We start from the raw sequence: 27,112 nt of genomic DNA on the forward strand, positions 1-27,112 counted from the left end.
CTGTGCCAGGCTGCTCATCCCGTCTGTGCCAGGCTGCTCGGAGGACAGAGGGCAGCCCCCGAGGATGCAACCTGAGGATGCAAAAAGCCCATCGGCAGTGAGACGGGTGACCCCAAACGAGCCCTGCGGCTGTGGGACCTGCCTGGGGGCAACAACTGCTGAGGCACCTTCCCCTGGGGGTGCTGGCCCTGGCTGTGGCAAGGGCAGAGCTGGGCCCTGGGGTGCCGGTACCGGGTGCCGTGCAGGCAGGCCAGCCCTGGGGTGCCGGTACCGGGTGCCGTGCAGGCAGACCAGCCCTGGGCCAGGGCAGAGGAAGTCTCGCTGCGGGACTCCGATGGCGGCCATCAGCCCTGCTCCTCCCGGGCTCCCGCTGCGGCCCAGGGTTTCAGAAGCTCCTTGGCCTGGGCAGTAACTCCCCTTTCCCTTTGATTTATTGTTCCCGGGCTGGACCCCCTCCTCCTGCCAACCTGCTCTTTCTCTCCATCCCCCCAGGAAGCCCCCCCGACCCCCCCAGCCCCGCCGAGGCCTCAAACGCATTCCTGCTCCCTTTCATATACAGGCGGAGGGGAAGGGAGACGTTGACTTTGAACCGGCCCCTTTGTAGGCGCGGGGACCCATTGTGGCCCTGATGGCTTTAGCTGGGGGATGCGGAGGGAGTCAGTGGGGTTCCTCGGTGTGTGCCCCCCCCCCATACATTTCAATGGGGCAAGTTTTGGGGGGGCTGTGTGAGGTGCCCGGTCATTGTGCAGCGATGGCCGGGGCTTGGCCATCCATCTCCGTTGGGGCAGAGCGTCCTGCCTGCTCCAGGAGGAGGAAGGATGCGTCCCTCCATCACCCCCATGCCCGGAGACTGCTGGGGCTCAGCTCTGCGTTCCGTAACCCCATCAAGGATGGGGGGATCCTGCTAGGAAAAGGGGAGCAGGAGGGAATGTGTCTGTCCTCCCGGAGTCCCTGAGATGGCAGCAGGTTGAGGGGGGACAGAGGTGCACATCCACTGGTCTGTCTTTTGCTGGGTGTGCTGGTTTGGCAGCGGTTTGGCTTGGAGACAAGATTTTAAGAGAGTGTATGACCCCAGGTGATGTTTTATTCACTGTCAGCCCAGCATCTCTCCTGGGGTGGGTGATGGAGAAGCCGTCGGGGCTGTGCTGGACCCCTCTGAGTTTCACACCTCGGTGGGCTGCAGCCTTGCATGCCATGGGTCAGGGCCCCACGGTCAGGAGCCAGCCACAGCCTTCACCCCAGGTTCATTTGGGGAGGGATGAACACCGAAGCTCCGCCGTGGCACCGCAGGTTGCTCAGCTGCTGGTCTGGGTGGATGGGATGGAGGGTTGGTGCTTCCAAACCTGCTGAGAGGAAAGTCCTGGAGGATGTTTTGGTCTGGTTCTGTCCCCTCATTAAAAAGGCCTCTGCATTAATTTGGGTATTGCCCACATCACCGCAGTGCCTGAGCCCGCCAGCCGGACCTCTCTGCTGTTTTACAGCTGGGGAAACTGAGGCACAGACAGGCTGGGGCTCAGCACAGACCCTGCGCCAAGCCCTGGGCTGTCCTGGGATGTCTGTGGCAGAGACGTGGTGTCCCAGGACAAATGACTTTTCCATCCCCAGACATGAGGTGAGGACATGTGTTCCCAGGAGGGACACACAGTCCTGGGTGATTTGGGGTGCGACGCTGCCTGCCTGGGGCTGCAGCTGGGGACCCCAGGGCCACCCATGAGCGAAGCATCCCCACCAGTGCCCGGGTGCTTTGGTGGTGAGTCAGCACCCACCCCGCGGGCTGCCGAAACCAGGAGGAGAGGAGAGATTGTATCAGCCTGATGGAGGGGGGGGGGGCTGGGGTGATCAAAGGGCTGGGAGAGCAGCTCCAGCTCCACACAATGGGGGGGACACGATAGCCCTTATCTGCCGGCCCCGAAGGTGCGAAGGGCCCGGGGCGATGGGGGCGGGTGGGTGCTGGGTGCTGCAGGGCTGGGTGCAGGGACAGCTGGGAGCTCCCACCCAACCCTTCGCTGGGGAAACCTCTGCTGGCAAACAGAGAAGCAAGAAAATAAACTCTGCGGGTTTTTTTTGGGTCTGGGAAAACCCTTGGGAAGGGTTTGGGATGCAGGAGCAGGATGGCTGCTCTCACTATTGCCCGGGGAAGGTTTTGGGATGGGGGACCCGCAGCATCCTCCCTCCCTGTCCCCCCCCCTCCCAGCCCCCCGAGCCCCGCAGCAGGGAACTGGCCCCACACCACACACTCGCATGGGTCTCAAACGTGATCGTTTAATAAAATCTCCTTTTAAAAGAACTACAATCCATACAACAACGAGGGGGGGGGCGCGGGGAGAAGGGCAGCAGCCCACGGGGAAGGGAGCAGGACGCAGGGAAAGGATCTGTGCAGTGACGTCCTCCGCCAGGGACCCCGCCGGGGACGTCCCCACGCCACCACGGCCCTGCCACCGCTGCCTGCCCTACCTGCTCCTGCCCGCACGTGCAACGGCTCCTGAGCGTGCGACGGCTCCGGCGCGTGCAAGGGGCCAGCTGTGTGCGAGGGGCACTCCCGTGCGAGACACCACCTGCGAGCAGCAGGTCACCCGTGGCTGGGACAGTCCACACCAGGGTCTGGACGTGAAGCCACGTCTGTGAAAAGCCACCCAAAACCCACCCCAGGCCTCCCGCTGGAGGGGTCATGGCCAACGCACCGGGGAGGCTCTGGGAATGGCGCAAGGACGTGGCGGTGGGGGGGGCCGGTGAGCCTGGACGCAGACATGGGCGAGGGGTCTCTGGAGCCCGGGGGGTGCCTGGGATGGGTGTGGAGCCTGTCCCCTGCCACGGAGGGATGCCCAGAGAGCACCGGGCTGGGCTCCGCAGGGATGCTGCAATGGGCCACGGCTCCGTGGGGCGGAGAAGCAGCACAGCAAAGCCACCGAGCTTTGGCTACCCCTGCCAGCCCCCCACCAGCCTCGCTCCTTCCTCCTCCACGGCCACACAGGCTTAAAACCAAAACCCTGAACCCTTTTTCGGTGCTTTCACCCCACGGAGGCCTGGGGTAAGAGCCCAGACGAAATTCTCTGCCCCCGCCAGCACAGCCCGGCATGGGGTCCCAGTCCCCTGGCACCGGGACTATCTGCGCCCCAGGATCCCAGTCCCTTGGCACTGGAATTGTCTGCACCCCAGGGCCTCCGAGGACCAGCACCCCTAGAAGGGGATGGAGCCGGTGCCTCTGCTCCCAGCTGGGCACTGTGCCAGGCGGCATCTGACGGTGCATCCCAGGGAGCGATGCCAGCGCCTGCCCAAGCCCTGGAGCTCCGGCTCCTGCCCTTGGCTCCCGGAGTGGGACCCTGCTGCCAGGGGCTGCCCAGGCTGGGGAGGAGGGGACAGACCAGGCACCGGAGCCTTTAGTGATGCCACCCGCTCTGGGGAAAGCATCCACCCCTGGCAGAGGGGCTCTGGGCAGGCTGGCAGCCCTGATGCCTTCCCCTGCAGACACAACCATGCCCAGACCCCCCCCGGACACCCTCCCACTCTCCGACCCCCCTCTTCAACCCCTTCCCAGCTGCTGTTGCACCAGCCCCACTGCAGCCAGGGCAGCAGCCCCCTCCTCAAAGCCAAATGCAAAGAGACAGCGCTGTGGCCCCCCTCAATTCCTGTGCCAAGGCAGCAGCTGCCCCCCCACCACGGGGCTGGTGTGTCCCCCGAGAGCAGCGAGCGAAGGGCAAGGCAGGGACGCGATCACAGCAGCAAAGAGGACAAGGACGCTGGAAATGGGGGCGATTCCCCCCCCTCCCATAGCTGGTAGTGGGTGTTTATTGGGCAGGCGTCGAACAGCCTGGCAGAGCGGGGGTCTGCGCCCCATCGCCCGGCTGCGGGTGCCCCTCCGGCGCGGCCGCCTCGCCGGGCTTCGGCGGTGGGTGTACAGTCCGTAGCGAGCTTGGGCAGAGGAGAAGAGGGGTGTTACTGGTGCGATTTGGGGTTGGAGGGATGTAAGGAGGAATCGTCGAACAGTGGGTTTCTCACTTCCATTTCTCCAGTCTGCGGCAGTGGAGGGAGCAGGATGGGGGGGAAGGAAAAGGCAGGAGATCAGAAACCAGCCAGAGGGGTTGAGATGCTCCATCCCAAGGGGTTTGAGTCTGAACCTCAGCCCAGTGGGGAGGACGGAGGGGACCTTGTGGGCTGGGATGGGGTGACACACACCAGGACCCTGCCATCACACGTGCCATGGCGCTGCCTCCCTGCCAGGAGCGGCCCGGGGTGCTGGGGTGTGGTGATGGTGTGTAAAACTCATGGTCCTGGATGGGATGGGACCCCCAGCCAGGCTGGCAGGAATTGGGGTTCTTTGCCCAGACTGGGATCCCCAGGACAGGACCCCCAGCCTGGCTGGCAGGGTTGGGGTTCCTTGCCCAGACTGCCTGCCTGCCATCAAGTGCCCCTTAATGGGCCTGTAAAGACCTAATGATGACCCGTCATCTGGGCCCTGATGGCCGGGCTCCGCAGCCATTACCATGTGAAAAGCTCCTTTGGGGTCTCTTTGTGCTCTTTGTACCCAGGGCTGTTAGGAGCTGCCCGTTCCCGGGATTCCCTCCAGCCAGGAAAAGTCCCCCCTTGGTTTTGAGGGGTCACAGGTCCCTGACCCAGGCGCTGGGGAGGCACCAGGACACGCTCCCTCATCCCAGTGCCCAGGAGCCCGAGGTGACCACGTCCCTTTGGGTCTGCCGAGGGCTCCGGCTCTCTGGTCCCAGGGCCATGGGGCAGCGCAACCCAGGGAACAGCCCTGTCCTCTGGCACCCAAACCACGGCACCCACTGCTCCAGTGGGACCTGGCCAGGGCACATGGGGGAAGCAGAGGGGTTGGACCATCTCAGGGTTTGATGAAGGACATGTCTAAAAGGTTCCTCGCAAGGAACTGCCCATCCCAGGCTTGTGCGGGATCCCACCCCGCGTGCACAGGGTCCCCCCCAGCCGCCCTGCGCCCACCATACCGGAGCCAGCCCGGGGCACTCGTACACAGTGAAGTCTCCATCCTCGTTCTCCTCGTCAGATGACGCCGAGTCTGGCAGCTTGGGCTCCTCTTTATGCCTGGGGGGAGAGGATGCAGAGAGGGGGTGAAGCTCAGGGGGATGATTAACAGCACCCCAGTTAATCAGGGCATGGATGAGGGAGCGGGTCTGCTGTCTGCTCCCGGGGCCGCTTACTTCTCCATGGAGAGCATCTGCTGCTTTTGGTGCTGGTAGTGGTACATCTGGGCACTCTGAGCCAGTGTCTTGTCCCCGGGCTGCGGAGAGAGCAAGGACAGGCCTGGAGGCCGGGCTCTGGAGAGCCCCTGGCCCGGCTGACAGGGGTCCCCTGCCACGCTGGAAGCCCCTCAAGCAGAGCACGTGCTTGGCCCGAGCACCAAACACCCCATAAGCAGGGACGTGGGGCGCCTTACCGAGATCTTGTCGTAGGGCAGGGGGCTGGCTGCTCGCTGTGCCGAGTAGTCTGCTTTCTGCGCCAGCCTGACCTCCTTCTGCAGCCTGCCGGGGGAGAGGGCAGCGCTCGGCAGGAGCCCCCGGGGCTGGTGACCCCGTACGGGAGCCAGCGACACCCGGGGGGGCTCCATCCCCCCACCCACATCCCTGTTCCCTGCGATGGCACCCACGACAGGTGGCACCCATGACGGGTGGCACCCCCAGGCACAGCCACCTCCATCCCACAGGGCCTGGGCACGAGGCACCGATGTGCCAGGGGTGTCAGCACCACAGCGATGCCCAGACCAGGTGCCACCCGCTCCCAGGAGCATGTGCCTGGCACGGGGGTGTCCCAGCTATCGCCTCTCCCCAAAACACCCCCACACACCCCGGGGAAGGACAGGAACAAGCTCCCCCAGGCACAAGGACACTGAGGGACTGGGTGGCACCAGCAGCCCCCCCGGCTCACCTGCACCAGCAAACCGCAGCCACAATCAGCGCCGAGACCCCGGCCACCGTGCACACCGCGATCAGCCCTGCGGAGGTGGGGGGGGACACGGAGGGACAGTGGGTGACCCAGTGGCACGCTGCCACCAGCCCAACAGTGGGTGACCCTGGTGACACGCTGCCACCTGCCAGGACGTGAAACCCCCTCCCATGAGCCACCCGTCCCCGGGGTCTCACCGAGCACCACGTCGTCACTTGAAGGGATGGGGGACGCCTCCACGGGGTACTTCTGGACCGTGGCGGTGGTGGAGGTGGGGAGGGTGGTGGCCGCCTCGCTGCCAGCGGGACCCCGCTGCAGAAGCCCCTCTCTCAGCCGGCTGGCCACGCGCTGCCTGCCGTTGGCGGGGACCGGGGTGGCTGCGGGATAAGGCAGAGCCCTGAGCACCCAGGCAGCTCTGGAGGGGGCAAACCAGCCTGGGGCACAGGGTCTGGCTGCCGCGGGGTCCCCGGCACCGCTGCGGGGAGTTGGGGAGCGGGCACTTACTCCCGGGCTTGCCGTCCCGCAGCGGGTGAGGGCGAGGAGCCTCTTGCCTGGCCAGCACATCCGCCAGGTAATCGATCTCTTCCTCCAAGCTGGGGATGGACGCGCGCCCTGTGCCAGGAGAGAGCGGGTGTGAGATGGGCACCCCGGGACATGGCACCCACCCAGGGCTGCACCCAGTGTCCCCCCGAGAAGGGGCTCATGTCCCCGCATGAGGGTGGTTTGGGGTCCCGCCCCGCTCGGGTGCAGCACACCGGTGGGCCCAACGCCAACACCCACCATCCGCACGTGTCCTCACCGCTTTTGGGGGGCTTTTTACCCCACAAACGTTGGAGCAACAGCGGCCGCCCCCGTGCCAGAGCCAGCGGGTCCTGCAGAGCCCCGTAGGAGTAGGCAGGCTGCCAGCACCCGCTGCCCCATGTCCCTGCACCTGGGGCCATACAGTGGCCCTGAGCGAGGAGGGACATGAGCTGGACAATGCCGGACACCCCATGGCCGCCCCGCTGCCGCGGGGTGTGAGGGGCAGCTCCGGCCCGGCGAATCGCAGGGGACACCTGAACGCTGGTTTTTCACCCCGAATTGTCCTGTATGGCCCCAAGGGCTTGAGCCACCCCAGAGCAGGGCTTACCCCAGCTGTCCAGGAGCTGGTGGGAACCCTTGCTCCAGCTGGTTTGTGCCCAGCGCCCGGCAGGATGCGGCTCCTTCGGAGAGGGGGTCGGGGTGCCCCATGCAGCAAGGACCACCACGTACCCCCAGGGGCTGCCCGGGCATGTCGGGGGGGGCTGCCCCAGCCCATGCCCCAGCACGGTACACGCCAGGGACCCACAAAGGGCCGGGTGCCCCTGTGGTGTGGGGCACAGGCAAGACCCCCCCCCCAGCCCCAGCCGGGGGGTGCCCACCCGTGGGGTGACAGCGCGGAGCAGGAGTGGAGCTGCTGTCCCCAGGTTGCCGAGCAGAGCTGAGCTCTGACGCTCACCGCTCTGCTTTTAACAGGATTAAACTCAACTTCAAAGGCAGGAGATGTCCCCGTGCCCGTCCCCGCTCTCTCTGCCCTGGCGCTGCTGTAGCCAGGCTGTCCCCAGCGGGAAGCCGTGGAGGGTAAATCAAGACATACAAAGGTGAGGTGGTCCCGGCAGCTCGGTTCCCAGATAATGCAAGGTTATAACAATCACAGCTCCTCTGGAATCTGCCCTCGCTCCCCCTGTTTGGAAATAAACCCCGATTCCCTCCAGAGCCGGGCACAAAGGTCCCTCAGCCGCCTGCGACTCAGAGCTGCACACGCCACAAAGCACTTTAAAAGGGGGACACTCAGGCTCTAAACACTGATCCCGTGTGCCCTGTGTGTCCCCTGCCCCCCCGGATCCCCCCAGCCTCCCGTCCTTGGCAGTCCCGGAGCTCCCCGCGCACCCTCGCTCTCCCCATCTCTTGGCACCCCATTATTTCAACCCCCAAAGCAGTTTGCAAAGCGGCGCCACGGCCACGCGGTGCCACGTTTGGAGCTGTGCCAGCAGTGCCGTGCCCAAGAGGTGACTGCCGTGGTGCCAGCACGGGGCCAGGTGCTCCAGATGGGCAGGGGAGATGGCATGGGACTGAGTGTGACAGCCCTGTGCCCCGTGGGGACAGCCCTGTGCCCAGGATGGGGACAGCCTGGGGATGGGGATGGGGACAGTCTGGCTCTAGCTCCCCGCTGCACTCAGGGAAAGGCCCATCCCCTTTACCACAGGATCCAGGGGACAGCCCTGTCCGTGCCCACGTGTCATCGTCGGACCTGGGGCATCCGGGCTGCGTTGGTGCCGCACGGCCCAGCCCTGCCCCGACACCCCTTGGCCTTGGGCAGACGCAGCTGCCACAGCAAACGCTTCGGGAGGATGAGTGTGACGTGGCTGGAAAAGGGGAAAAAAAAGCTGGAAAAGCAGCTCCAAGGGGCACAGGGCAAACCCGGGCAGCTGCGGCGTTGGCAGTGCCCAGGTCATTAACCGACTTTATCGCCAAGTTCCCTTTCGCGGGTAAAAATCCCCGCTCCCCTGTGGTGTTTGGCAGCTGAGATTTCAGCTGAGCCCCAGGCCCTGCTCAGCTGCCCCTGGCCCTTGCTGCGAGAGGAGCAGGGATGTGGGTGCTCCCAGAGCCCCCCCAGCCCTGCAGCAGCGCGGTGGGCAGGCGGGGCTGGCACAGGGGCATGCAGGGTATGCACAGGGCACGGGTGCCCTCTCATGGCAGGTCCCACCGTCTGCCTGCAGCAGGGAGGGCACAGACAGTCTGGCACACAGCATCCCAGCCCAGCACACAGCATCCCAGCCCGGCACACAGCATCCCAGCCCGGCACACAGCATCCCAGTCTGGCACACAGCATCCCAGCCCAGCACACAGCATCCCAGTCTGGCACACAGCATCCCAGTCTGGCACACAGCATCCCAGCCCGGCACACAGCATCCCAGCACAGCACACAGCATCCCAGTCCAACACACAGCATCCCAGCCCAGCACACAGCATCCCAGTCCAACACACAGCATCCCAGCCCAGCACACAGCATCCCAGCCCAGCACACAGCATCCCAGTCTGGCACACAGCATCCCAGTCCGGCACACAGCATCCCAGTCCGGCACACAGCATCCCAGCCTGGCACACAGCATCCCAGCCCGGCACACAGCATCCCAGCCCAGCACACAGCATCCCAGTCCAACACACAGCATCCCAGCCCAGCACACAGCATCCCAGTCCAACACACAGCATCCCAGCCCAGCACACAGCATCCCAGCCCAGCACACAGCATCCCAGTCTGGCACACAGCATCCCAGACCAGCACACAGCATCCCAGTCCAGCACACAGCATCCCAGCACAGCACACAGCATCCCAGCCCGGCACACAGCATCCCAGTCCGGCACACAGCATCCCAGCCCAGCACACAGCATCCCAGTCTGGCACACAGCATCCCAGTCCGGCACACAGCATCCCAGTCCGGCACACAGCATCCCAGCCTGGCACACAGCATCCCAGCCCGGCACACAGCATCCCAGCCCAGCACACAGCATCCCAGTCCAACACACAGCATCCCAGCCCAGCACACAGCATCCCAGTCCAACACACAGCATCCCAGCCCAGCACACAGCATCCCAGCCCAGCACACAGCATCCCAGTCTGGCACACAGCATCCCAGTCCAACACACAGCATCCCAGCCCAGCACACAGCATCCCAGTCCAACACACAGCATCCCAGCCCAGCACACAGCATCCCAGCCCGGCACACAGCATCCCAGCCCGGCACACAGCATCCCAGTCCGGCACACAGCATCCCAGCCCGGCACACAGCATCCCAGTCCAACACACAGCATCCCAGCCCGGCACACAGCCTCCCAGTCCAACACACAGCATCCCAGTCCGGCACACAGCATCCCAGTCCAACCATTCTCCCCTCCCAGCCCCTCCCTGGGGCTTTCCCTTCCCCAGGGTCTCCAGGACTCCACCCTGGGACGCACACAGGGGTGTCACCAGTTACCATGAGGGGTTTGGGGACAGCAGGGAGCGAGAAGGGACCTGATGGTGACAGTGTCCACAGGAGGGCACAAAATTCCTACAAATCCCCTTATTTCCATAGTCCTGCCCCCAGCACGGCAGGACTGCTGGCAGCCCAGTAAGTGGGGAAGGGGGAACCCCCAGGTCCGTGAGCCAGGACCCCCCTCCCCCCCCCCACTCTTCCCAAAGCGCTTCCGTGCCGGTGGAGCCGAGCAGGGACCGGACCCACCACCCCACACCACATCATGCTCAGCCCTGCGGCGCTGGTGGCAGCATTTCGGGGGGCTCAGACCCCCCTGCGCCCGCAGCACCAGCCCGGTTGTGGGACTCACCACGAGATCCCACAAATCCCACCTCACCTCTGTGCTGGTGCCGCTCCGGGTACGCCGAGACCCCCACACACGCCGTCACCAACGGCAGCAACACACCCTTGACGTGCATCACTGAGACCCTCAAAACACCGCTTTGCACCCCCAAAAAAAGCTGCTCTGGGTACGTTGGAGGAGAGGAACCCCGAGTGCTGCCACGAGCTGCAACCAAGCGTAGGGACGGCACGATGGCAGCTGGGATCCCGGGATCGGCGTCACTGGCAAGCGGCTCGAGGATGCCGAAGCCTTTAAAGGGGCTGCCCACGCAGCGTGGGCAGCCCCTTTAAAGGCTTCGGCATCCTCGAGCCGCAGTAGCCCCCCCCCCCCCCGAAATGCATCCTCGCTGCCTCCCTGCCAAAAGGAGCCGGGCATCCTCAGGATGCTCCCCTGCATGCTAAACCAGACAATTTGGGAGGGGATTTTTTCCCCTTTCCCCATATTTTTAGTGCCAGGAGGTGGTGGCATTGCTTGAGATAATAGGACGGGGCACTGGGATGGTCGCCATCCTCCCGGCATCCTCAGAGGGTGGTACTGTGGTCCGACATCTCCCTGACAAAGCTGGGAGATGGTGGTACCACAGTCCCAGTGAAGCCAGGCGAGGAGGATGCTGCCGCGGTCCTGCATCTCTGTAGCTGCATCCCCGGCATGGAGCGGGGTTGCTACGGAGATGCCGGCGCATGTGCAGCCCTTCAGAATTTACTCCCAAGATTTCATATGAAAAAATAAACCCACAAACAATTCTTCAAGCTGTTCAGTCCCCGCGGATGTGGAGCCCGTTGGATCCCTGTCGCTGCCAAACACCAAGCCTGGACCCCATCCCTGTGCCATCCCCTCTCTCGTCCCCCCCCTCTGAAGCCATCGCTCCCGTTTCAGTGCAGCCCGGCCAAAGGGCTGCACAGAGCCAGGGCCCCACTTTGGGGGTCTCCCCTTTGATTTAGGAGGCTGATGGCATGAAGGGCACGATGAGCTCTGCCATCCCCCACGGGCCCACCCGCTGCAAAGGGCAGCTCTGGCTGCACCCCGGTGGGACCCCGAATGTGCCCAAGACATGGGAACCAGAACACAAAGCGACCCCCCCAAAAACCCAGAGGACCCCTCCATGCAGGCAGCAGCTCAGGTGCGGGGGGAGCCGGGTCCTGCCATGGCCCAGCGAGCCACTGCTTCTCCCCCCAGCCTGCACCGCCGGGCAGGGGACGAGCCACGCCATGTGTTCTTGGGAGCTCCCCAGGCTTTGGGGTGGGGGCAAAGGGCTGTGCCGGTGGGGATGTCACCAATGTGCTGGCGGGGATGTCACCGCTGTGCCAGTAGGGATGTCACCTGGGAAGCACCAGCTCAGCCCCACGCCAGTGCCAGGCAATGCCACGAGGTGCCCACTGTGGGCAGGAGCCGGGCTCCAGGAGGGACCATGGGCTTTGCCCATTGGGGAAACCCAGCCCTCTTTAGCCAGAGGAGTTTGGGGGCAGCGGGAGTGGAGAGCAGGCAGGGAAGGGTGGGCTGGAGGCAGACGCTGGTTGATGCCCTTCGCAGCGGGCACGGAGGCGGTTCAGAGGCGCTCAGAGCCCGCACCCAGGTGTTCCCCAGCGAAACTGCCCCTGTCCTGGCTCCTTCCCCGCACACGGAGGCCACTCCACCCGTCTCTCTGCCCACTGCCACGGCCCCACAGCTCCCGTGGGAAAGGAGCGGGGCAATAACACCCAGTGCAGCACTCGATGCTCTCGTGCACCCCCAGACAGGGCTCCTACCCGACGTTGCCGACTCCAACCCTCCCAGCAGGGACGCTGGACATCACCAGAGGAGGAGATGGCAGCCCCAAACCACAGCCCAACACCTCAAACCGATGGGAACCAGGTACTGAAATCCCAAACACCGGCATGGCTCAGCCCCGGGGTGGGTGAGGCCGCGGGCATCCATTTGCTCGGCCATGGGGTCCGTACGAGTCACGGCTCCGTGCACCGAAAGCCGCTACCCCTGCAAAGCCCGGGGCCCGCACGGCCACGTCCTCTCCTCCAAAGACCCTCTCCCCCCAGAGGAGCCAGGCAGACCCTGGAGCACCCCAGCAGCCACCTTAACCCTAACCCTAGCCCTAACTCTAACCCAAACCCTAAACCCGAATCCTAACCAAACCCTAACGCTAACCCCTAACCCTAACCATAACCAGCACGGCTGCAGGAGGGTGCACAAGGAGCGGGGTCAGGTCCACGCGCTCCCCGCCAGCCCCAAAACCACCCCACGACTGCGGCGAGATGGGGCTTGGGGTGAGAGGGAGCAGAGCTGCATCCCCATGGGGATAGGGCTGCCATGGAGAGGAGAAGCCAGAGGATGGGGAACAGGGGGCTGCTGGGGTGGGGGGCTGCCCCGAGGCATGGGAACCCCCTGGAGCTCTCGGGGTGCGGGGCAGGTTTGCGGGCAGGGGGTGGCAGAAGGGGCCGTGGCAGGGCGGGTGCACGTACCGCTGGGTGAGAGCTGCTTGCGGACGCATTCCCCTCGGTGGTCCTCCTGGAAGGGGGGCAAGCAGGGGCCGCAGGCGCCCGACCCCGGCGGGCAGAACTCCCGGCGCTTCAGGGCACAGTCCAGGCTCCGGGGACACGACGTTGCTGCGGGGACGAGAGAAAACGGGTCAGGAGGAGAAGGGTCAAACGCTCCCCTGGGCCTGTCCGTGGGCTCTCGGCGTGGGAGCCAGCCACGGTTGATGGGTGCAGACAAGAGCTGCCCCTCGGCCCCTCTCCGCTTTCCCAAAGCCAGGGGGGAGCAGGCAGTGCCCGTCCTCCCGCACGGGACCCCGAGCCCCAGGGTGCCGCTGGCCCGTGGGAAGCCCCAAGCCCCAGGGTGCCACAGGACACCCCGAGTCCTGCAGAGCTGGCAGCGACGAGGGTCTCCAGCCCCTGCCCACACCACACAGGCAGCGGCTGAGCAAATCCAACCAACACAGCCCCGACGCTCGTGTCGTAGCCGTCAAACAAAAAAAACCCCAAACCAGCCCCGCCAAAGGCTCAGCACGGCTGTGACAGGTCACCACAGCCAGCAGCAGCTTCGGTTCCCATCCCTTTGACATCACGACAGGGGAAACCAGTGGGACCCAGTGAAGCACCACAGCCCAAACCTCCCTCGTGGCTTTACAGGGCACCTTGTTTCCATGTCAGACCCGGGGACCTCTCTGGTACCTGGGGACAGGCACGAGCCCCCCATGCACCGACCTCATCCGGACCCAACACGCCGTGGCAGCCTGCCATGGTCAGGAGCAGCCCTGCTCCTCCCTCAGCCTGGCTCAAGCCACCGGGACCTCCTGGGGGGACACAAAGTCCCCATGTCCCACGCAAAGCCGAGTCCTGAGACCGGGTGACGGTGGCAAACCGTGTGCGGAGATGGGGAGAGGAACCGTGACCAGTGGGACAGTGACACGCAGGGCCAGCACACAGGTCTCACCTGTGACGTGGGGCTGCAGGGACACCCTGGGGTCCCGGCTTTCAGTGACAGCAGCAGGAGCCGCTGCTGGGGACGGTGACACTGCTGGCACTGCCACGGCATGGGCACAGATGACCCTCCGTCACGAGCTGGTGGCAGTGCGGAGCTGGGTACCGGTCAGTGCGCTGGTGTGCTGGGCTGGGCACAGCTGGATGGGCGTGCAGCTGGATGTGGGGTACACAGCTGGATGGGGCGCACAGCTGGATGTGGGGTACACAGCTGGATGGGGCGCACGGCTGCATGGGGACAAGGACCTTGCCGCGCGTGGCCATGCCCACAGCTTTTCGGCAGGCGGCAGTGGGCAGGAGCCCCCTCCCCGGAGCAGGGCCAGCCCTGGCCGCCCCCGGCCCGGCCGTGACTCACGCAGGAGCCGGCTCCAGCACCGTCCCACGCTCCCTGAGCCATCCCCGTCAGCCCTCGCCCGCCCACACCGGGCAGCGTGCCCGCCGTCTGCCCATCCCCGTGCCCTTGGGGACGGCAGCACCAGGGACAGACCCTTCAGAGCACCCCACGGGAAGGGGCACCCCAACTCTGGGGGCTTTCCCGAGCACCCCCATCCCTGCAGCACACCGAGGGTGCGGGGGCAGCCGCTGCCGTGCCCAGGCGTGGCACGGTGCAGAGTCCTGGCACAGGATGGAGCCACCAGGACACAAAGATCCAGGGCCACCGCGGCAGCTCTGCTCCCCCGAGCGGGACGTCACCCCAGAGCAACACACGCGGGTTTGCTTCCTGGGCACGGAGCAGGGCTCCGCCAGGCGGCTGGGGGATAATTAACGCTTAATGGGAAAATAATAGGGCGTTTAAGCACAGAAATTGGGCTTCACCTTCCCCAGGCTTCGGCGCTGCGCAGCCCCGGAGAAGGGACTTGCCATGTGCCATGTGCCCGTGGGAATATGTCCCCTCAAAACACGCACTGCCAAAAGCTGTTTGCTGGTGGGATGAAGCCCCCCGGCGTGGGTCACCCGGTCACCCAGCACCATGAGACCCCGGCGGGACCCTCAGAGCCACCTCAGAGCCACGTTGGGGCAGCGGGAGGGGCGAAGGGGGGGCAGCCCCGAGCCAGTGCCCAGCAACTGGTTAAATAAACACCAGCCTGGCATATATAAAAGGTCGTTATCTCTGTTTGAGGAACAAACTGTGCTTGCCCAGCTGTCAGGGGCTGGGATTAGGAGGAGACAGGCGGGTACAGAGCTAATTAAGCTCCCCGTGTGTAATCAATCAGTGGTTAGCAAGCAGATATCGCAGGGTGGGCACCCTGCAGGGTGAGGGGTCCTGTGCCACTCTTTGAGCCTGCCACAAAACCCAGCAGGGCTGGTAAGAGTGGGCACCTCCGTGCCAGGCTGGGTGCTGGGGACTGAGCACCTAGGAGCCGTGGCGATGTGTCTGACCCCGACCGCCGCCACCCTGGGGGACTGGGTTTTGGGCTGGGCTGGGCTGGTGGGGCTGGAGAAGGCAGGGTGGCTGCTTGCGGGCAGGAGCTGAGCCCAAGGCCAGCGAGCGAGCAGGACGACACGCAGCCCGCATGGAAAGACAAACAGCGGGCGAGCACGAGCTGGGGACACGTGGGAATGGGAACAGCCCCGTGCGCAGGAGGAGACGCCAGTGGGCCAGCTCCCAGGTGTGCACACACGTGTGCACCCTCCCGGGGGGGTTATCCGGGGTGGGGGAAGCTCAGCACAGCACCCCCAGCCCCAAGGACCCACCCTGGGAGGGCCATGCTGGGCACCCGGGTGGGCTTTTAGGTGAGCTGAGCACCTGCAGCCGTAGGGTCTGGCAGTGTCTTGGCACGGCTGGGCTGGGCACGGGGCTGGGGGCAGCCACGGCTCGGGGTGAAGCGGTTTTTCAACACTTGTGCCAAAACATACAGGTGAAAAAAAAAAAACACCCCACTAACACCGGGGAGGACGTTCTGGTGGTGGCCGGGAATGCAGGAACTGCCCTCGCTGTGTCACTGCTGCAGATGGAGAGATAAAAGTTAACGTAAGAGGATAATTAATTAGTGCTGAGCACTGGCCCGAGTGCTTGCGCTCTGTGTACCGGCACCGCCCAGCCTCCCGGCTGCGGGGCCCTGGGGCCAGCAGTGTGAGCTGGCAGAGCCCAGTGGGCATCAGCCGCGGCCACCGAGTCGGCACGGAGCTCACGCCAGCTCCGGGGCCATGGGGGTCCAAGCCCCGGCGCCGCGGGGGTCCAAGCCCTGAGACCGTGGGGGTCCAAGCCCCGAGACCGTGGGGGTCCAGCCCTGCACGGCAGCAAGACACGGTCCCCAGCTGGGGATGGTCACAAAGCCAGGGCACGGGGCCATGCCAGGCGCAGGGGGCTAGTGGGGTGCCCAGGGAAGAGGGGTGCAGGGCTCCACTGGCACACGGTTGTGGCCGGAGGGATGACCACGGCTGAGGGCACGGCAGAGCGTTGGTAGCCCAGGTCCTGCAGCGGCACGGTGTCTGCCAGCTCCACTCCAAGGTCACTCTTCCTCCTCCTCCTCCTCCTCGTCTTCCTCCTCCAGGCAGGTGATGTGGGACCTGCCAGCAGCCTGCCTGCCCTCACAGTGCTTCCGCTGCGAGCTGGCACCGGCTGAGGCTCCGCTCCCCGCTCTGCAAATTGCTCCTGGCACCGAAGGGCTGGAGCCGTCCCTGGGCAGGCAGCGGGCAGGCAGGCAGGCGTGCTGCCCCACAGCCCACCCCAGCCCCGGAGGTCTCGCTTCCCTCTGCCCCGCAGCCACCCCAGGGCAGGGCAGTGCTCGGTGGGGGGCTGAGACACCCATAAACCCCAGCGCTGCTCCCCCCCTGCCCAGGGACACAGTCCCCGGGGTGAGCCAGGCAGTCACCACCTCGACTACCAGTAGCCACGATAATGCAGCAAAAGCTGGGCTGGATGCTTGGGGTCACCCGGGCAGGTGTCACACCCCTGGCACTGCTCCCGCTGCACACACCGACCACAGGTGACACACACCGACCACGGGTGACACACACTGATGACAGAACCGACACCGTGCCAGCGGCCCCGAGCCCTGCCAGGGTCCCTGACGCGGCTGCATCCCCTGCCCTGCTGCTCCTTGAACCCGAAAGCAGGCGGAGGGGAGCCGGGCTTCAGGCACGGCCGTACCCCCGGTAGCGCTCCCCCTCCGCAGGTACCGCCGCCCCGGCCAGCGTGGCTCTGCCACGGCTCTGGCAGCCCCCGCGGGAGCCCTGCCATCGCCTGCAGCCGCTCACGTCACCGAAAATGCAGCAGACGGAGACCCCTCCCACGCGCTGGGGCGGCAGAGCGGGGCTCTCCGCCAACGCCGACCCCGGCAAATGGGGAGCGGGGGGGACGCTGGCCACGTCATGTCACTCCTGGGGACAGAGGACACGGCCACGCAGCCTGGCCCCCCCCCGCCACCGCACCAGCGCACGCCGACCCACCGGCGAGCGCTTGGCACCGCTTGTTTGCTTTTTGCTTTGGCAAAGGCCACGTGCCACCAGGTGCCCCGTCCCCGAGGCCACCGGGGCTCGCGTCCCTGCTTCCAGCTTTTCTGGTTCAGCCGGCCGGGCACGGAGGGCTGGCCTGGCTGATAAAGCACGTTGGCGGAGACGGTCCCCGACTTGGCTTGTGTCATGTCCAAGGGACAGTGCCAGCAGCCCTGTGCTGCAGGCTGGGGGACAGGGGTGTCCCCGCAGGGACCCCCCCCGCAGCATCCCCCAGCGAACACCTCAGCTGCGCCGTGCTCTCACCGAGGGGACGGTCCCACCGGCAGCGTCCCCACCCAGGAACGATAGAAAATGCCACTGTGGGCAGTCACGCGGCTGAGATGTCACTGCGGCGGGGGTTCCCCAGAGGTGGGGGGTGCCAAACCCTTGGCGTTACCCCAGTGCCTGTCTACAAGCCCCTCAAAAGCTCAAATTCCTCCTGCGAGCCAGGGCTGGGGGAAGGGGAGCACCAGGCAGCCGCCCCCCGCCAGGCCGACAGAGCAGGGTTTAGTGTCATTGCTACTCAAACCCCCGTAACTAGCCAGAAAAACCCCTGTCCCCCACCCCGGCACCCCAGGGGAAGGGGAGCTGGCTTGGTGGGTGCTGCAGGAAGGGGAGACAGCACCCACATGGATGGCACCAGCTCCGGCAAACCACAGCTGCAGACCCCGGTGGGGACCGGGAGGTGACAGAGGATGCGGCCCCCTCGCCTGTGGCAGGTGGGACGGTGGCCACCACGTGCCCTGGGGGACAGGGGACCACCGTCACCCTGCAGAGCCCTGTGCGCCCCTCGTGGGAGCCAGTCACCGAGCCAACGTCACACCTTGCCCCGTCCCACAGCCCCACGGTGGCCGGGGGGGCACCGAGCTGAGCGAGACCCCCTGGTCCCCCAACCCAGCCATCCCTGGGTGCTGTCGGGTCCCACCCTGGCTCACCGCCTCCTTCCAGCTGCTGAGGGCAGCCCCAGCCCCACAGAGGCTGTGCCACCTCGGGAGGGTGACACGCTGCATCCCTCTGTGCACTGCGGTGACCCCACAGTGCCAGGGCTGCCTCCAGCCACAGGAGCTTTGCCTCAGGTATTCGGGAAGAGAAGAAATAATTCAAAAAACAAAAGAAAACCAGATGCCCTACGCCATTTCCCCAGTGCTGCCTGCCCAACCCTGCTGCTGGCCCTGCATCGCCGGCCCTGGCTCAGCCGGGTGCGTGCCCACCCGTACCGGGGACCCCACGCTGTCCCCAAACGCTGTCCCCAAAGCCACCCCATGCCAACAAGCACCTCGCTGTTCTCGCAGCCTGAACCACCCCCTTTCAGTCTTGTTTATCACCAAAGGGCTTTGCTGCCCATCGGGGCAGGGCGTGGGTTTTTTTAAATCCCTTTTTTACCGGCTGGGCTCCGAGGTTTGGCACAGCTGGCGGTCAGGGCCAGGGTGCCGGGCAGTGGGGCCGGTGTGCTAACGGGGGGGACACCCCTCCTCGCGGCTGTGCCCTGCGGTACCGGGGGGTTTTACAGCTCTGCTCCGAGCATGGACCCACCTGGAGCCCTGAGCAGCCTTGAGCGAAGGGCTCGGGTCCAGCTCGCTCCTCCCGGCACCGACCGGGCACCGGCCCGCCGGCGCGGTGAGCCACGGCACGGCTCCGCACGGCCACGGGTGAGCTCTCCGTGCGGAGCCATCGCTGCCGGCGGGGAGGTGGGAGAGCACGGCCCACCTCGCCCCAGCCGAGCACCCAAGGAGCTGCCAGGCCAAGGGCAAGGGCACATCACCCCGCACGCTCCCAAATAAAAACCCTGGAGCGGCAGCTCCCCAGCAAAGCACGGCTGCACCTATGGGGGAAAAGCCAAAGCCCACCCACGCCTCACTGCTGTCCCACGCTGCCGGGAGACATTTTTCAGCCTTCAGTAAAGACACACCGGCACGATTTCGCTGATTTAACACCCTCGGGCAGCTCGGAGGCGGCGGCAGCAGCACGGGCGGCTTCGCTCGGAGCAGGGAGTCCATCCAACCTGCCCCCACTGTCCGCCCCGCGCCTGGCACCAGCCTCGGCACTCCCACCAGCCCCATCACCCTGAAACGGGGGTCTGGGGACACGGCCGCTTCTCAGTGGGTGCTGGGGGCTATAGGGGCTGAGCTTTATGGCCTTCCAACCCCCGTAGGCAGCCGGCGCAGGCATGCGAGGTGAGAGCTAGGAGGAAAAGCAGGGGCCATCTCACCCCACCCAGCTCGGGCTGCACCCACAGCTGCCCCCGCGCCGACTCAGCCACCACCAGCGATAAAAACCTGTGGGACATCGCGTCCCACTGGGGCAGAGAGCCCAGAAACTTGGGGGGCCCGTGACCCCAGAAGACGGGGGACCTGTGGGATGCACAGCTGCGTCCCGGCGGTGCTTGTGAACGCAGCATCCCAGGGCTCCTGGAAAAGGGCTGCAGACGGTGCTGAAACAGCTGGACCCGGAGATTTCTTTTGGGTTTTATGCCCCGGAGGAGGCAGCCAGCTCAGGAAACCCTCTTCTTTCCAGCCAGGAAGCCAAGAATTACAGTCACATTACCGGCAGCTTACCGGGGCCGCCCTCTCTCCCGGCTTAGCGGGTGGCTGGGAAATAATCCCCAACAGATGCGAAGCGATGAGCTCCCCGAGGCAGAGCTGCTCCTCCTGCACACGAGAGCCGCGGACTCCCCAGGAGCACCCTTCTGCAGACCCCCAGCCGAGGCCAGGCAGCACCCATGGGTGCTGCGGGTGCACAGCGAGAGCGGTGCCTTCCCCACCCTTTGCCCTCCACCTCTATCACCGTCTCCTTTCTATAGGAAGGGAACAGGGGCCAGCAGCCCAGGGACCCCTGTGCCACGAGGAGCCAGGGTCTCTGCCAGCAACGCCAGCTGACACGTCACCTCTCATGTCACCCACCTGAAGCGATGTGTCCCCCCACCAAAGAGCAAACCTCACTCCCACAAAAGCTTTGCCTCCCTCCATCCCTGCAGGATACACCCCAGTAACACGCCACGGGGTGCACTGGTTAGGGTGGGTGGCTGCCAGCCCGTGGGGCTCCGGGATGGGACAAGGCAGGACCGGGACCTGCTCCAGCTGCATTTCCTTCCTTCAATTCATAGCTCCAGGCACTTAACGGCCAGGTTCTTCCCGTTGCAATTATCATTAGCTCATGAGGCAGCTAATTATAGGCCTGCTGCTGCCATTCGGTGCTCCAGTCACCCCGCAGCGGTGGTTGGCAAAGCCCAGACACGGGAGGGAGATGTCCCGGCACTGGCAGCAGCACTGGGGCCATGCCCGGGGGTTTTGGGGGGCAGCCGGCCTGGGGGACCCACTGCACCCATCGGGGACCAGACCCAGAGCCTCCCGTGGGGACAACGCACCAGGGCACCGTGTTTAGGGAATTCATGCAGGGATGGGACCGATGGAAGCTCCTGTCCCCAGTGCACAGGGACCCAGCGCCTTGCACCTGGGGAGAGGCCACCTCATCACCCCTCCTGTACCCAGCACCCCCCCATCAACCTTCCTGTTCCCAGTGCCCCCACCGTGCTATCACCCCTCCTGTCCCCAGCGTCCCCATCTCTCCCCTGTCCCCAGCACACCAGCCACTCCATGATGCCTCCTGTCCCCATTGCCCCTGCCACACTGTCACTCCTCCTGTCCCCATCACCCCTGCCACACTGTCACCCCTCCTGTCCCTGGCACCCCTGCTACCCCTGGCACCCCTCGTATCCCAAACATCCCCATCACCCCTCTAGTCCCCAGCACCACCAACCTCCCTGTCCCCAGTGCCCCATCACGCTGCCGCCCCTCCTGTCCCCACGCCCCCCCCGTAAGCGCGCAGCAGAGCTAAGCTGATTACCCCCCTTAATGCCCCCATGGCCCAGAAGAGCCGTTTCAGGCAAATGTCCTGGACTCGTCTTCCCCTTTGCGCTGTGCAAAGGACCCAGGGGTCCCTGGGGATCGAGGGGTCCCTGGGGACGGGGGTGGCTCTGCAGGGCCATGGCAGCCCCAGGGACCCCCCTCCGGGCAGCGCAGCCCCAGGGTTAGGCCCGGGTTGAGACCATGTGTGGACTCCAAACCCGCACCCGAAGCTGCCAGGGACACTGCGGGTCTGAAAGGCCTGACCCTGCACAGCGTCACCGCGGCATCTCTCAGGCGCCCGGACCACGCTCTCGCCACCCCGAGCTCCGGCTGTCCCCGCACCAGCACCCACAGGGCACGGCCGGGCTGCACACGAGCTGGCGGGTCCCCAGCAAGCTGCAGCGAAAGGAGATGAGGGACCTTCACCGCATCTCTTCCACAAACCAGAAACTCTTCCTTGATGCTGATCATGTCGGGAATTGGGATCATGGAGATCGGGGGCTTCTTTCCATCCGCTCCCCCTCCCCACACCTACCTGAGCTGTGCCCAGGTCCCTGGCACAGGTACCAACCCACAGAGCCCCGTGGGATGCCCACGCACCACGTCCCCAGTTCCCCCACACCTCGCCCACCCACGAGGGCTCATTTCTCACCGTGGGAGCCAGTCGAGCAAACGTAACCCCAGAGAATGGGAGGGGAACGTTATCTCCAAGAATAAAATCCCACAGAAAATTAAACTCGGGAGCAATGCGCAGCTCCCGGGGGAGCGGCACCCCACTGCCATGTGGGCAACACTTGGTCTGCACCGGCGTGGCAGAGGACACCCCGATGTCCAGCCACGGGGGGCTCGAAGGGATGGGGTGGCTGCATGCACTGCTGAGGCCACACCTCGAATCCTGTGTCCAGTTCTGGGCCCCTCACGACAAGAAAGACACTGAGGTGCTGGAGCAAGTCCAGAGAAGGGCAACGAAGCTGGTGAAGGGTCTGGAGCACAAGTGTGATGAGGAGCGGCTGAGGGACCTGGGGGGGTTTAGTCTGGAGAAAAGGAGGCTGAGGGGAGACCTTATCGCTCTCTACAACTGCCTGAAAGGAGGGTGTAGCGAGGTGGGGGTCGGTCTCTTCTCCCAGGTAACAAGTGACAGGACAAGAGGAAACGGCCTCAGGTTGTGCCAGGGGAGGTTTAGATTGGAGATCAGGAACAATTTCTTCCCCGAAAGGGTTGTCAAGCACTGGCACAGGCTGCCCAGGGCAGTGGTGGAGTCCCCATCCCTGGAGGGATTTAAAAGCTGTGTAGATGTGGTGCTGAGGGACATGGGTTAGTGGTGGGCTGGGCAGTGCTGGGTTAACGGTTGGACTTGATGATCTTAAACAATTCTATGATTCTATGATTGCCCACCTTTGCCACCGCTACCAGGGGTACACAGATGACCTTCTCTGTGTCTCAAGAAAAAGCTGGGGCTGGAAATATCTGCAGACCGACCCACGTAATGTTGGGGGGCTTGGAGACCATCCCCTGCTCATCACCGGGCAGAGCCCTGGGAAGCTCTGCGGGGCAGCCTGTCCCTTCCAGGTGCCACGGGCGCAGCACCGGGCACCGCCGTGACGCTCCCAAGAGGGGCTTGGAGCTGCCCCAGCTTCAGCATCCAGGATGACGGTCCCCGGGGACAGCCCCCTGCACCCCGACCCCACCGCAGCTCCCTCCCCAGCGCGGTGATGGCAAAGCAGGCAAATAAAAAGCCAAGAGATGGACAAGCCCACCGCAGGCTGAGCCGTGAGGGCTGCCCAGGGGATGGCTTGGCCGTGCCATGCCCAGCTCTGGCCCTGGAGAAGTCCCTGCAGAGCTGGGGCAGCCGGGATCGGCACCAGCATCCGTGCTCCGCCCCGCGTCCCCGAGGAGCGGCTCGAGGAGGAAAGGCAGCGAGGAGCCAGCTGTCCACACGTGGCCAAATGGGTCACTTGGACCAGAAAGAACCATTCCTTCTTTTGCTGAAGAGCTTCTCCAGGCGTTTCTGATGCAAAGTGCTGTCCGTGGCAGCAGGGCCGGGGTTTTCAGGGTTATTAAAATAAGAGGTTCTTGCCCATCATCCCATTTGGAAAATATTTTTCTTTTTTTTTAATAATAATAATAATAATCATAGATGAAATCTGGCAACCAAATCACTCAAGAAGGGGTGAGAAGTCCGACTCTCACTATGGCTCCAGGAAACGCAGCCAGAAAACGCAGCGAGGGAGCATCTCTGCCTGCTGGATAGAGACATGGGGGGAAAAGCCCAACTAAGGAGCACCAACCCAACCCAACCCACCGGCTCTCCACCTCCAAAGCCAGCTGCTGCCCTTCCTCCAGCTCGGATCAGGCCCTCAGCAAGACAAGGGATGTCACCGTGCCACGTGCTGGCAGCATCCCGGGAGATAGCATCTACTGCAGGGGCCTCTGGGTTGCAGCACCAGCCGATGAAGGTGGGGAGGAGGAGGAGATGCCAGCCCCTGTTTGAAGGAGCTTTGCTGAAGCCACAGAGGCAGGAGGACACGGGTATGGGGATCCGGGACCTTTTTCCCCAGGTCTCTCCTTGCCAGGAACCAGCTTAAACCACGGGAGCTCCCCCTGGCCCTGCCACCTCCACAGAAAGCCGAGTTCTGCCCCATACGCCCAGGAAGGGAAATTATAGAATGGGAAGAAGCTCCCCCCTCCTGCTGTGCTGGGGGAGGAAGACTGCGGGGATGGGACAGCGGCTCCTTGCCCTGCCCAGCATCCCAGGGATGCTCCTCCAGGCACCCCAGCCACCCCCAGGAGAAACCACCCCAGAGCCTGTCACCGCGCCGTGCCACACAAACCCGACCTCCCGGCAGTGGGATGCTGCCGGTGGCATTCCCAGGCGGTACGATGACAACGATGTGATTGGAAACAGCGCAAAGAAACCATCCCCCCAGCCTTCACCATCCACCCTGACCCCACTGTGCCGAGAGCGTGCCGTAACCCAGCCGCTGGAGCAGGCTGCTGCCGGTGGAGCTGGGCCCCTCGCTCTCCTCGGCTCCAGCAGCCCCCCAGGCTGGGAAGCGGAGGAGAAGGGAAGGGGAAACTCTGCACAGCCACCCCGAGCAGCCCCTCGAGGGGCACTGCCAGGCCAGCTTATCCCCCTCCAACCCCTTAAATTCAGAGATTATGCCGGATCGCCGGTGGCCACACCAGAGCCGCCCAGATCTCCTTCCTCCCATGGCAGCCTGCGTCACCGGTACCCCCGGCCGGGCCACCCCGGCCTCGACACTCGGGAAGAGGCAGAGCGCAGGAGTGTGTCCCCCCCCTGCCGCCTCCGGCCCCCCAGCGCGGAAAGACCCGGATGGTTCGAACCGCTGGGAGATTTAATAAAAACATTGCACCTCCTCAGCCTGCCATAGAGCAGGCGAGGCCGCGGCGTCCCCGGCTCACGGCAGGCTGCCGGAGCAGGGAAAACAATATCGGATCGGCAAACAATGGTGGGAGCGAGGAGGAGCTCCCCGGCTCCTGTGGCCGGCCAGGCGGAGAGCACCTGCCCCGAGACGGGGCAGCGACCCTGCAGCTCCCTGCCGGGGCGGGCAGAGGGGGGCAGACCCCAGGTTGCCCCACGGGCAGCAACGCTCGGGGCCAGGTGGGGTTTTGGGAGGGGTGGTGTTCATGCCCATCGTGGCCCCGCACAGAGGGAGGGGACATGGTGTGCGCCGGACCCACCGGGAGGGGAAATGCACTAACCTAGACCCCAAAACTGAAAAAAAACCCAAAACTAAACCCTAAACCCCCAAGACAACCCTTATGAAAACAGAAAGGAGGCCGAAGGCGGTGCTGCCGGGAGGGAAATGACAGCCACGCGTTTTTTCTGCCCCAGGGGAGAGGAGAAACGCCTCTGTCACCGATTCACCCCCACGGGGTGACGATGCTGCTCCCCTCGAGCGAGCGACTCCGAGCAGGGGAGCAAACAGGGCGCTCCCGGCCTGGCACAGCCCTCGCTCTGCCCGGCCTGACGCAGCCTCCCGGCAGCTCCCTAAGATGGCTCGGTCACCACAGCAGCTTTATTTGAGGTTTTTTTGTTTGTTTGTTTTGAGGTTTTTAATTTTTTTTTTCCTTAATAAAGGTGCTTCATCAGGGTCACGGCACAGGGCTGCTCCCCTAAGCCCGTGCTCTCCCCCCAGTGTCCAGGATCGGGCCCCTTACCCGTGGGTACCCTCCTGCCACCCCAAACCGCTGCGGGGGACCAGCCCTGCGCCGATGCCACCCGCTGCCCGGTCCCCCTTGCCCGCAGCGAGGGGCAGGAGCGGTGATGGCGCTGCGGGGGCTGGCTGGGAGCCGGGTGGGCGTGGGAGGAACCCCGTGGGGCTGCGGGGGTGGGGTGGGGTGGGGGCGAAGGATGCTGAGCGGCCCCAAACCCACCCGGGGGGGTGGGCACAGGGTTGGTGGGGGGGGACACACACACACGGAGAGGGGACTCACCGGCACGGGCGAGGCGTAGGTGAGAGGCCCCGAGGGCGGCGAGGAGCAGCAGCAAGGCTCCGCGGCGGGCGGCAGCTCCCCGGGCCGCCACCATCATCCACCGACACGGGCGGGCGTGGGGGCTGCGGGCGGCGGGAGGGGCGGGGCGGGGCGGGACCTCAGCCCCGCCCCCCGCCAGGCCCCGCCCCACCGAGCCCCGCCCCGCCGGCTGTATCGACTGGAGCCACAGAATCGGTTTGGTTGGAAAGGACCTTTAAGATCATCCAGCCCAACCGTTAACCCAGCACTGCCCAGCCCACCACTAACCCATGTCCCTCAGCACCACATCTACATGGCTTTTAAACCCCTCCAGGGATGGGGACTCCACCACTGCCCTGGGCAGCCTGTGCCAGTGCTTGACAACCCTTTCGGGGAAGAAATTGTCCCTGATCTCCAATCTAAACCTCCCCTGGCACAACTTGAGGCCGTTCCCTCTCGTCCTGTCACTTGTTACCTGGGAGAAGAGACCGACCCCCACCTCTCTACAGCCTCCTTTCAGGCAGTTGTAGACAGCGATAAGGTCTCCCCTCAGCCTCCGTTTCTCCAGACCAAACCCCCCCAGGTCCCTCAGCCGCTCCTCATCACACTTGTGCTCCAGACCCTTCACCAGCTCCGTTGCCCTTCTCTGGACTTGCTCCAGCACCTCAGTGTCTTTCTTGTCGTGAGGGGCCCAGAACTGCACCCAGGATTCGAGGTGTGGCCTCACCAGTGCTGAGTACAGGGGGACGATTCCTGCCCTAGTCCTACTGGCCACACTAGTGCTGGTACAAGCCAGGATGCTGGTGGCCTTCTTGGCCTGCTGGCTCATATTCAGCCGCCATCGACCAACACCCCCAGGTCCTTTTCCACCAGGCACTTTCCAGCCACTCTCCCCCAGCCTGTAGCGGTGCGTGGGGTTGTTTTGCCCCAAGTGCAGGACCCAACACTGAGCCTTGTTGACTCTCATACTTTTGCCTCGGCCCCCTCTGCAGAGCCTTTCTGCCCTCCAGCAGATCAATGCTCCCACCCAACCTGGTGTCGTCTGCGAACTTACTGAGGGTGCACTCGAGCCCCTCGTCCAGATCATTGATAAAGATATTAAAGAGAACTGGCCCCAGTACTGAGCCCTGGGGAACACCACTTGTGACCGGCCGCCAACTGGATTTAACCGGTCCCTCAGGAATGGTATGAACTGTGGGGTGAGGGGCTTGGGAAATCTCGCACGAGGGGTCACGTCACTGGCGGGGAGATGGCTGGGCTGTTGGAGGGGGGTGTGGTGTCCCTGCGTGCTGGGCAGCTGTGGCAGCTGTGTGCGAGCACTGAGTTTGTCAGACCTCAGCTGCAGCCACTGGCCTTGGATAGAACCGTGCATGGCTGAAACATCCCTTCCCAGCCACAGCCACATCCCCAGGTCCCGACAGGGTGAGCTCCCTTGTGAACCCTCTTCGCGTACGTTGGGTCAGGCTCGTGCCTGTAGGGTTTGTTTTTTGACCCTTGGGTCCTCCTCGGAGCACGTACGTCCCAGCCGGCTGCAGGACAGCGGGTGCTTGGTGGAGACGTGCCTCTGCAGCCACGGACACCCCAGTGATG

General features: G+C 64.7%; 1 protein-coding gene across 1 annotated transcript; it reads right to left on the minus strand.

Moving 5' to 3' along the window:
- Positions 1-3,513: 3,513 nt before the first annotated feature.
- NPDC1 (neural proliferation, differentiation and control 1) lies at positions 3,514-25,603 on the minus strand. Its single transcript, XM_068414025.1, has 9 exons — positions 25,505-25,603; positions 12,744-12,887; positions 6,418-6,525; positions 6,111-6,290; positions 5,896-5,962; positions 5,408-5,492; positions 5,172-5,251; positions 4,959-5,055; positions 3,514-4,011 (listed from the first exon to the last, which is right to left on the minus strand). Exons 1-9 carry the CDS (start codon positions 25,599-25,601, stop codon positions 3,934-3,936), a joined length of 936 nt encoding a protein of 311 aa, XP_068270126.1. The 5' UTR covers positions 25,602-25,603; the 3' UTR covers positions 3,514-3,933.
- Between the last annotated feature and the right edge of the window lie 1,509 nt (positions 25,604-27,112).

This window comes from Nyctibius grandis, chromosome 16, assembly GCF_013368605.1.
Source record: "Nyctibius grandis isolate bNycGra1 chromosome 16, bNycGra1.pri, whole genome shotgun sequence".
In the NCBI taxonomy this organism is placed as follows: domain Eukaryota; kingdom Metazoa; phylum Chordata; class Aves; order Nyctibiiformes; family Nyctibiidae; genus Nyctibius; species Nyctibius grandis.

Excerpts from the sequence above, each read along its gene's own strand:
- NPDC1 (XM_068414025.1), bottom strand. The coding sequence starts at position 25,601 with ATGATGGTGGCGGCCCGGGGAGCTGCCGCCCGCCGCGGAGCCTTGCTG. Across the intron at positions 6,526-12,743 it reads CAAGCAGCTCTCACCCAGCG|GGCGCGCGTCCATCCCCAGC; the intron begins GTACGTGCACCC and ends CTCCTGGCACAG. Across the intron at positions 5,493-5,895 it reads GCTGCGGTTTGCTGGTGCAG|GCTGCAGAAGGAGGTCAGGC; the intron begins GTGAGCCGGGGG and ends CTCCCCCGGCAG.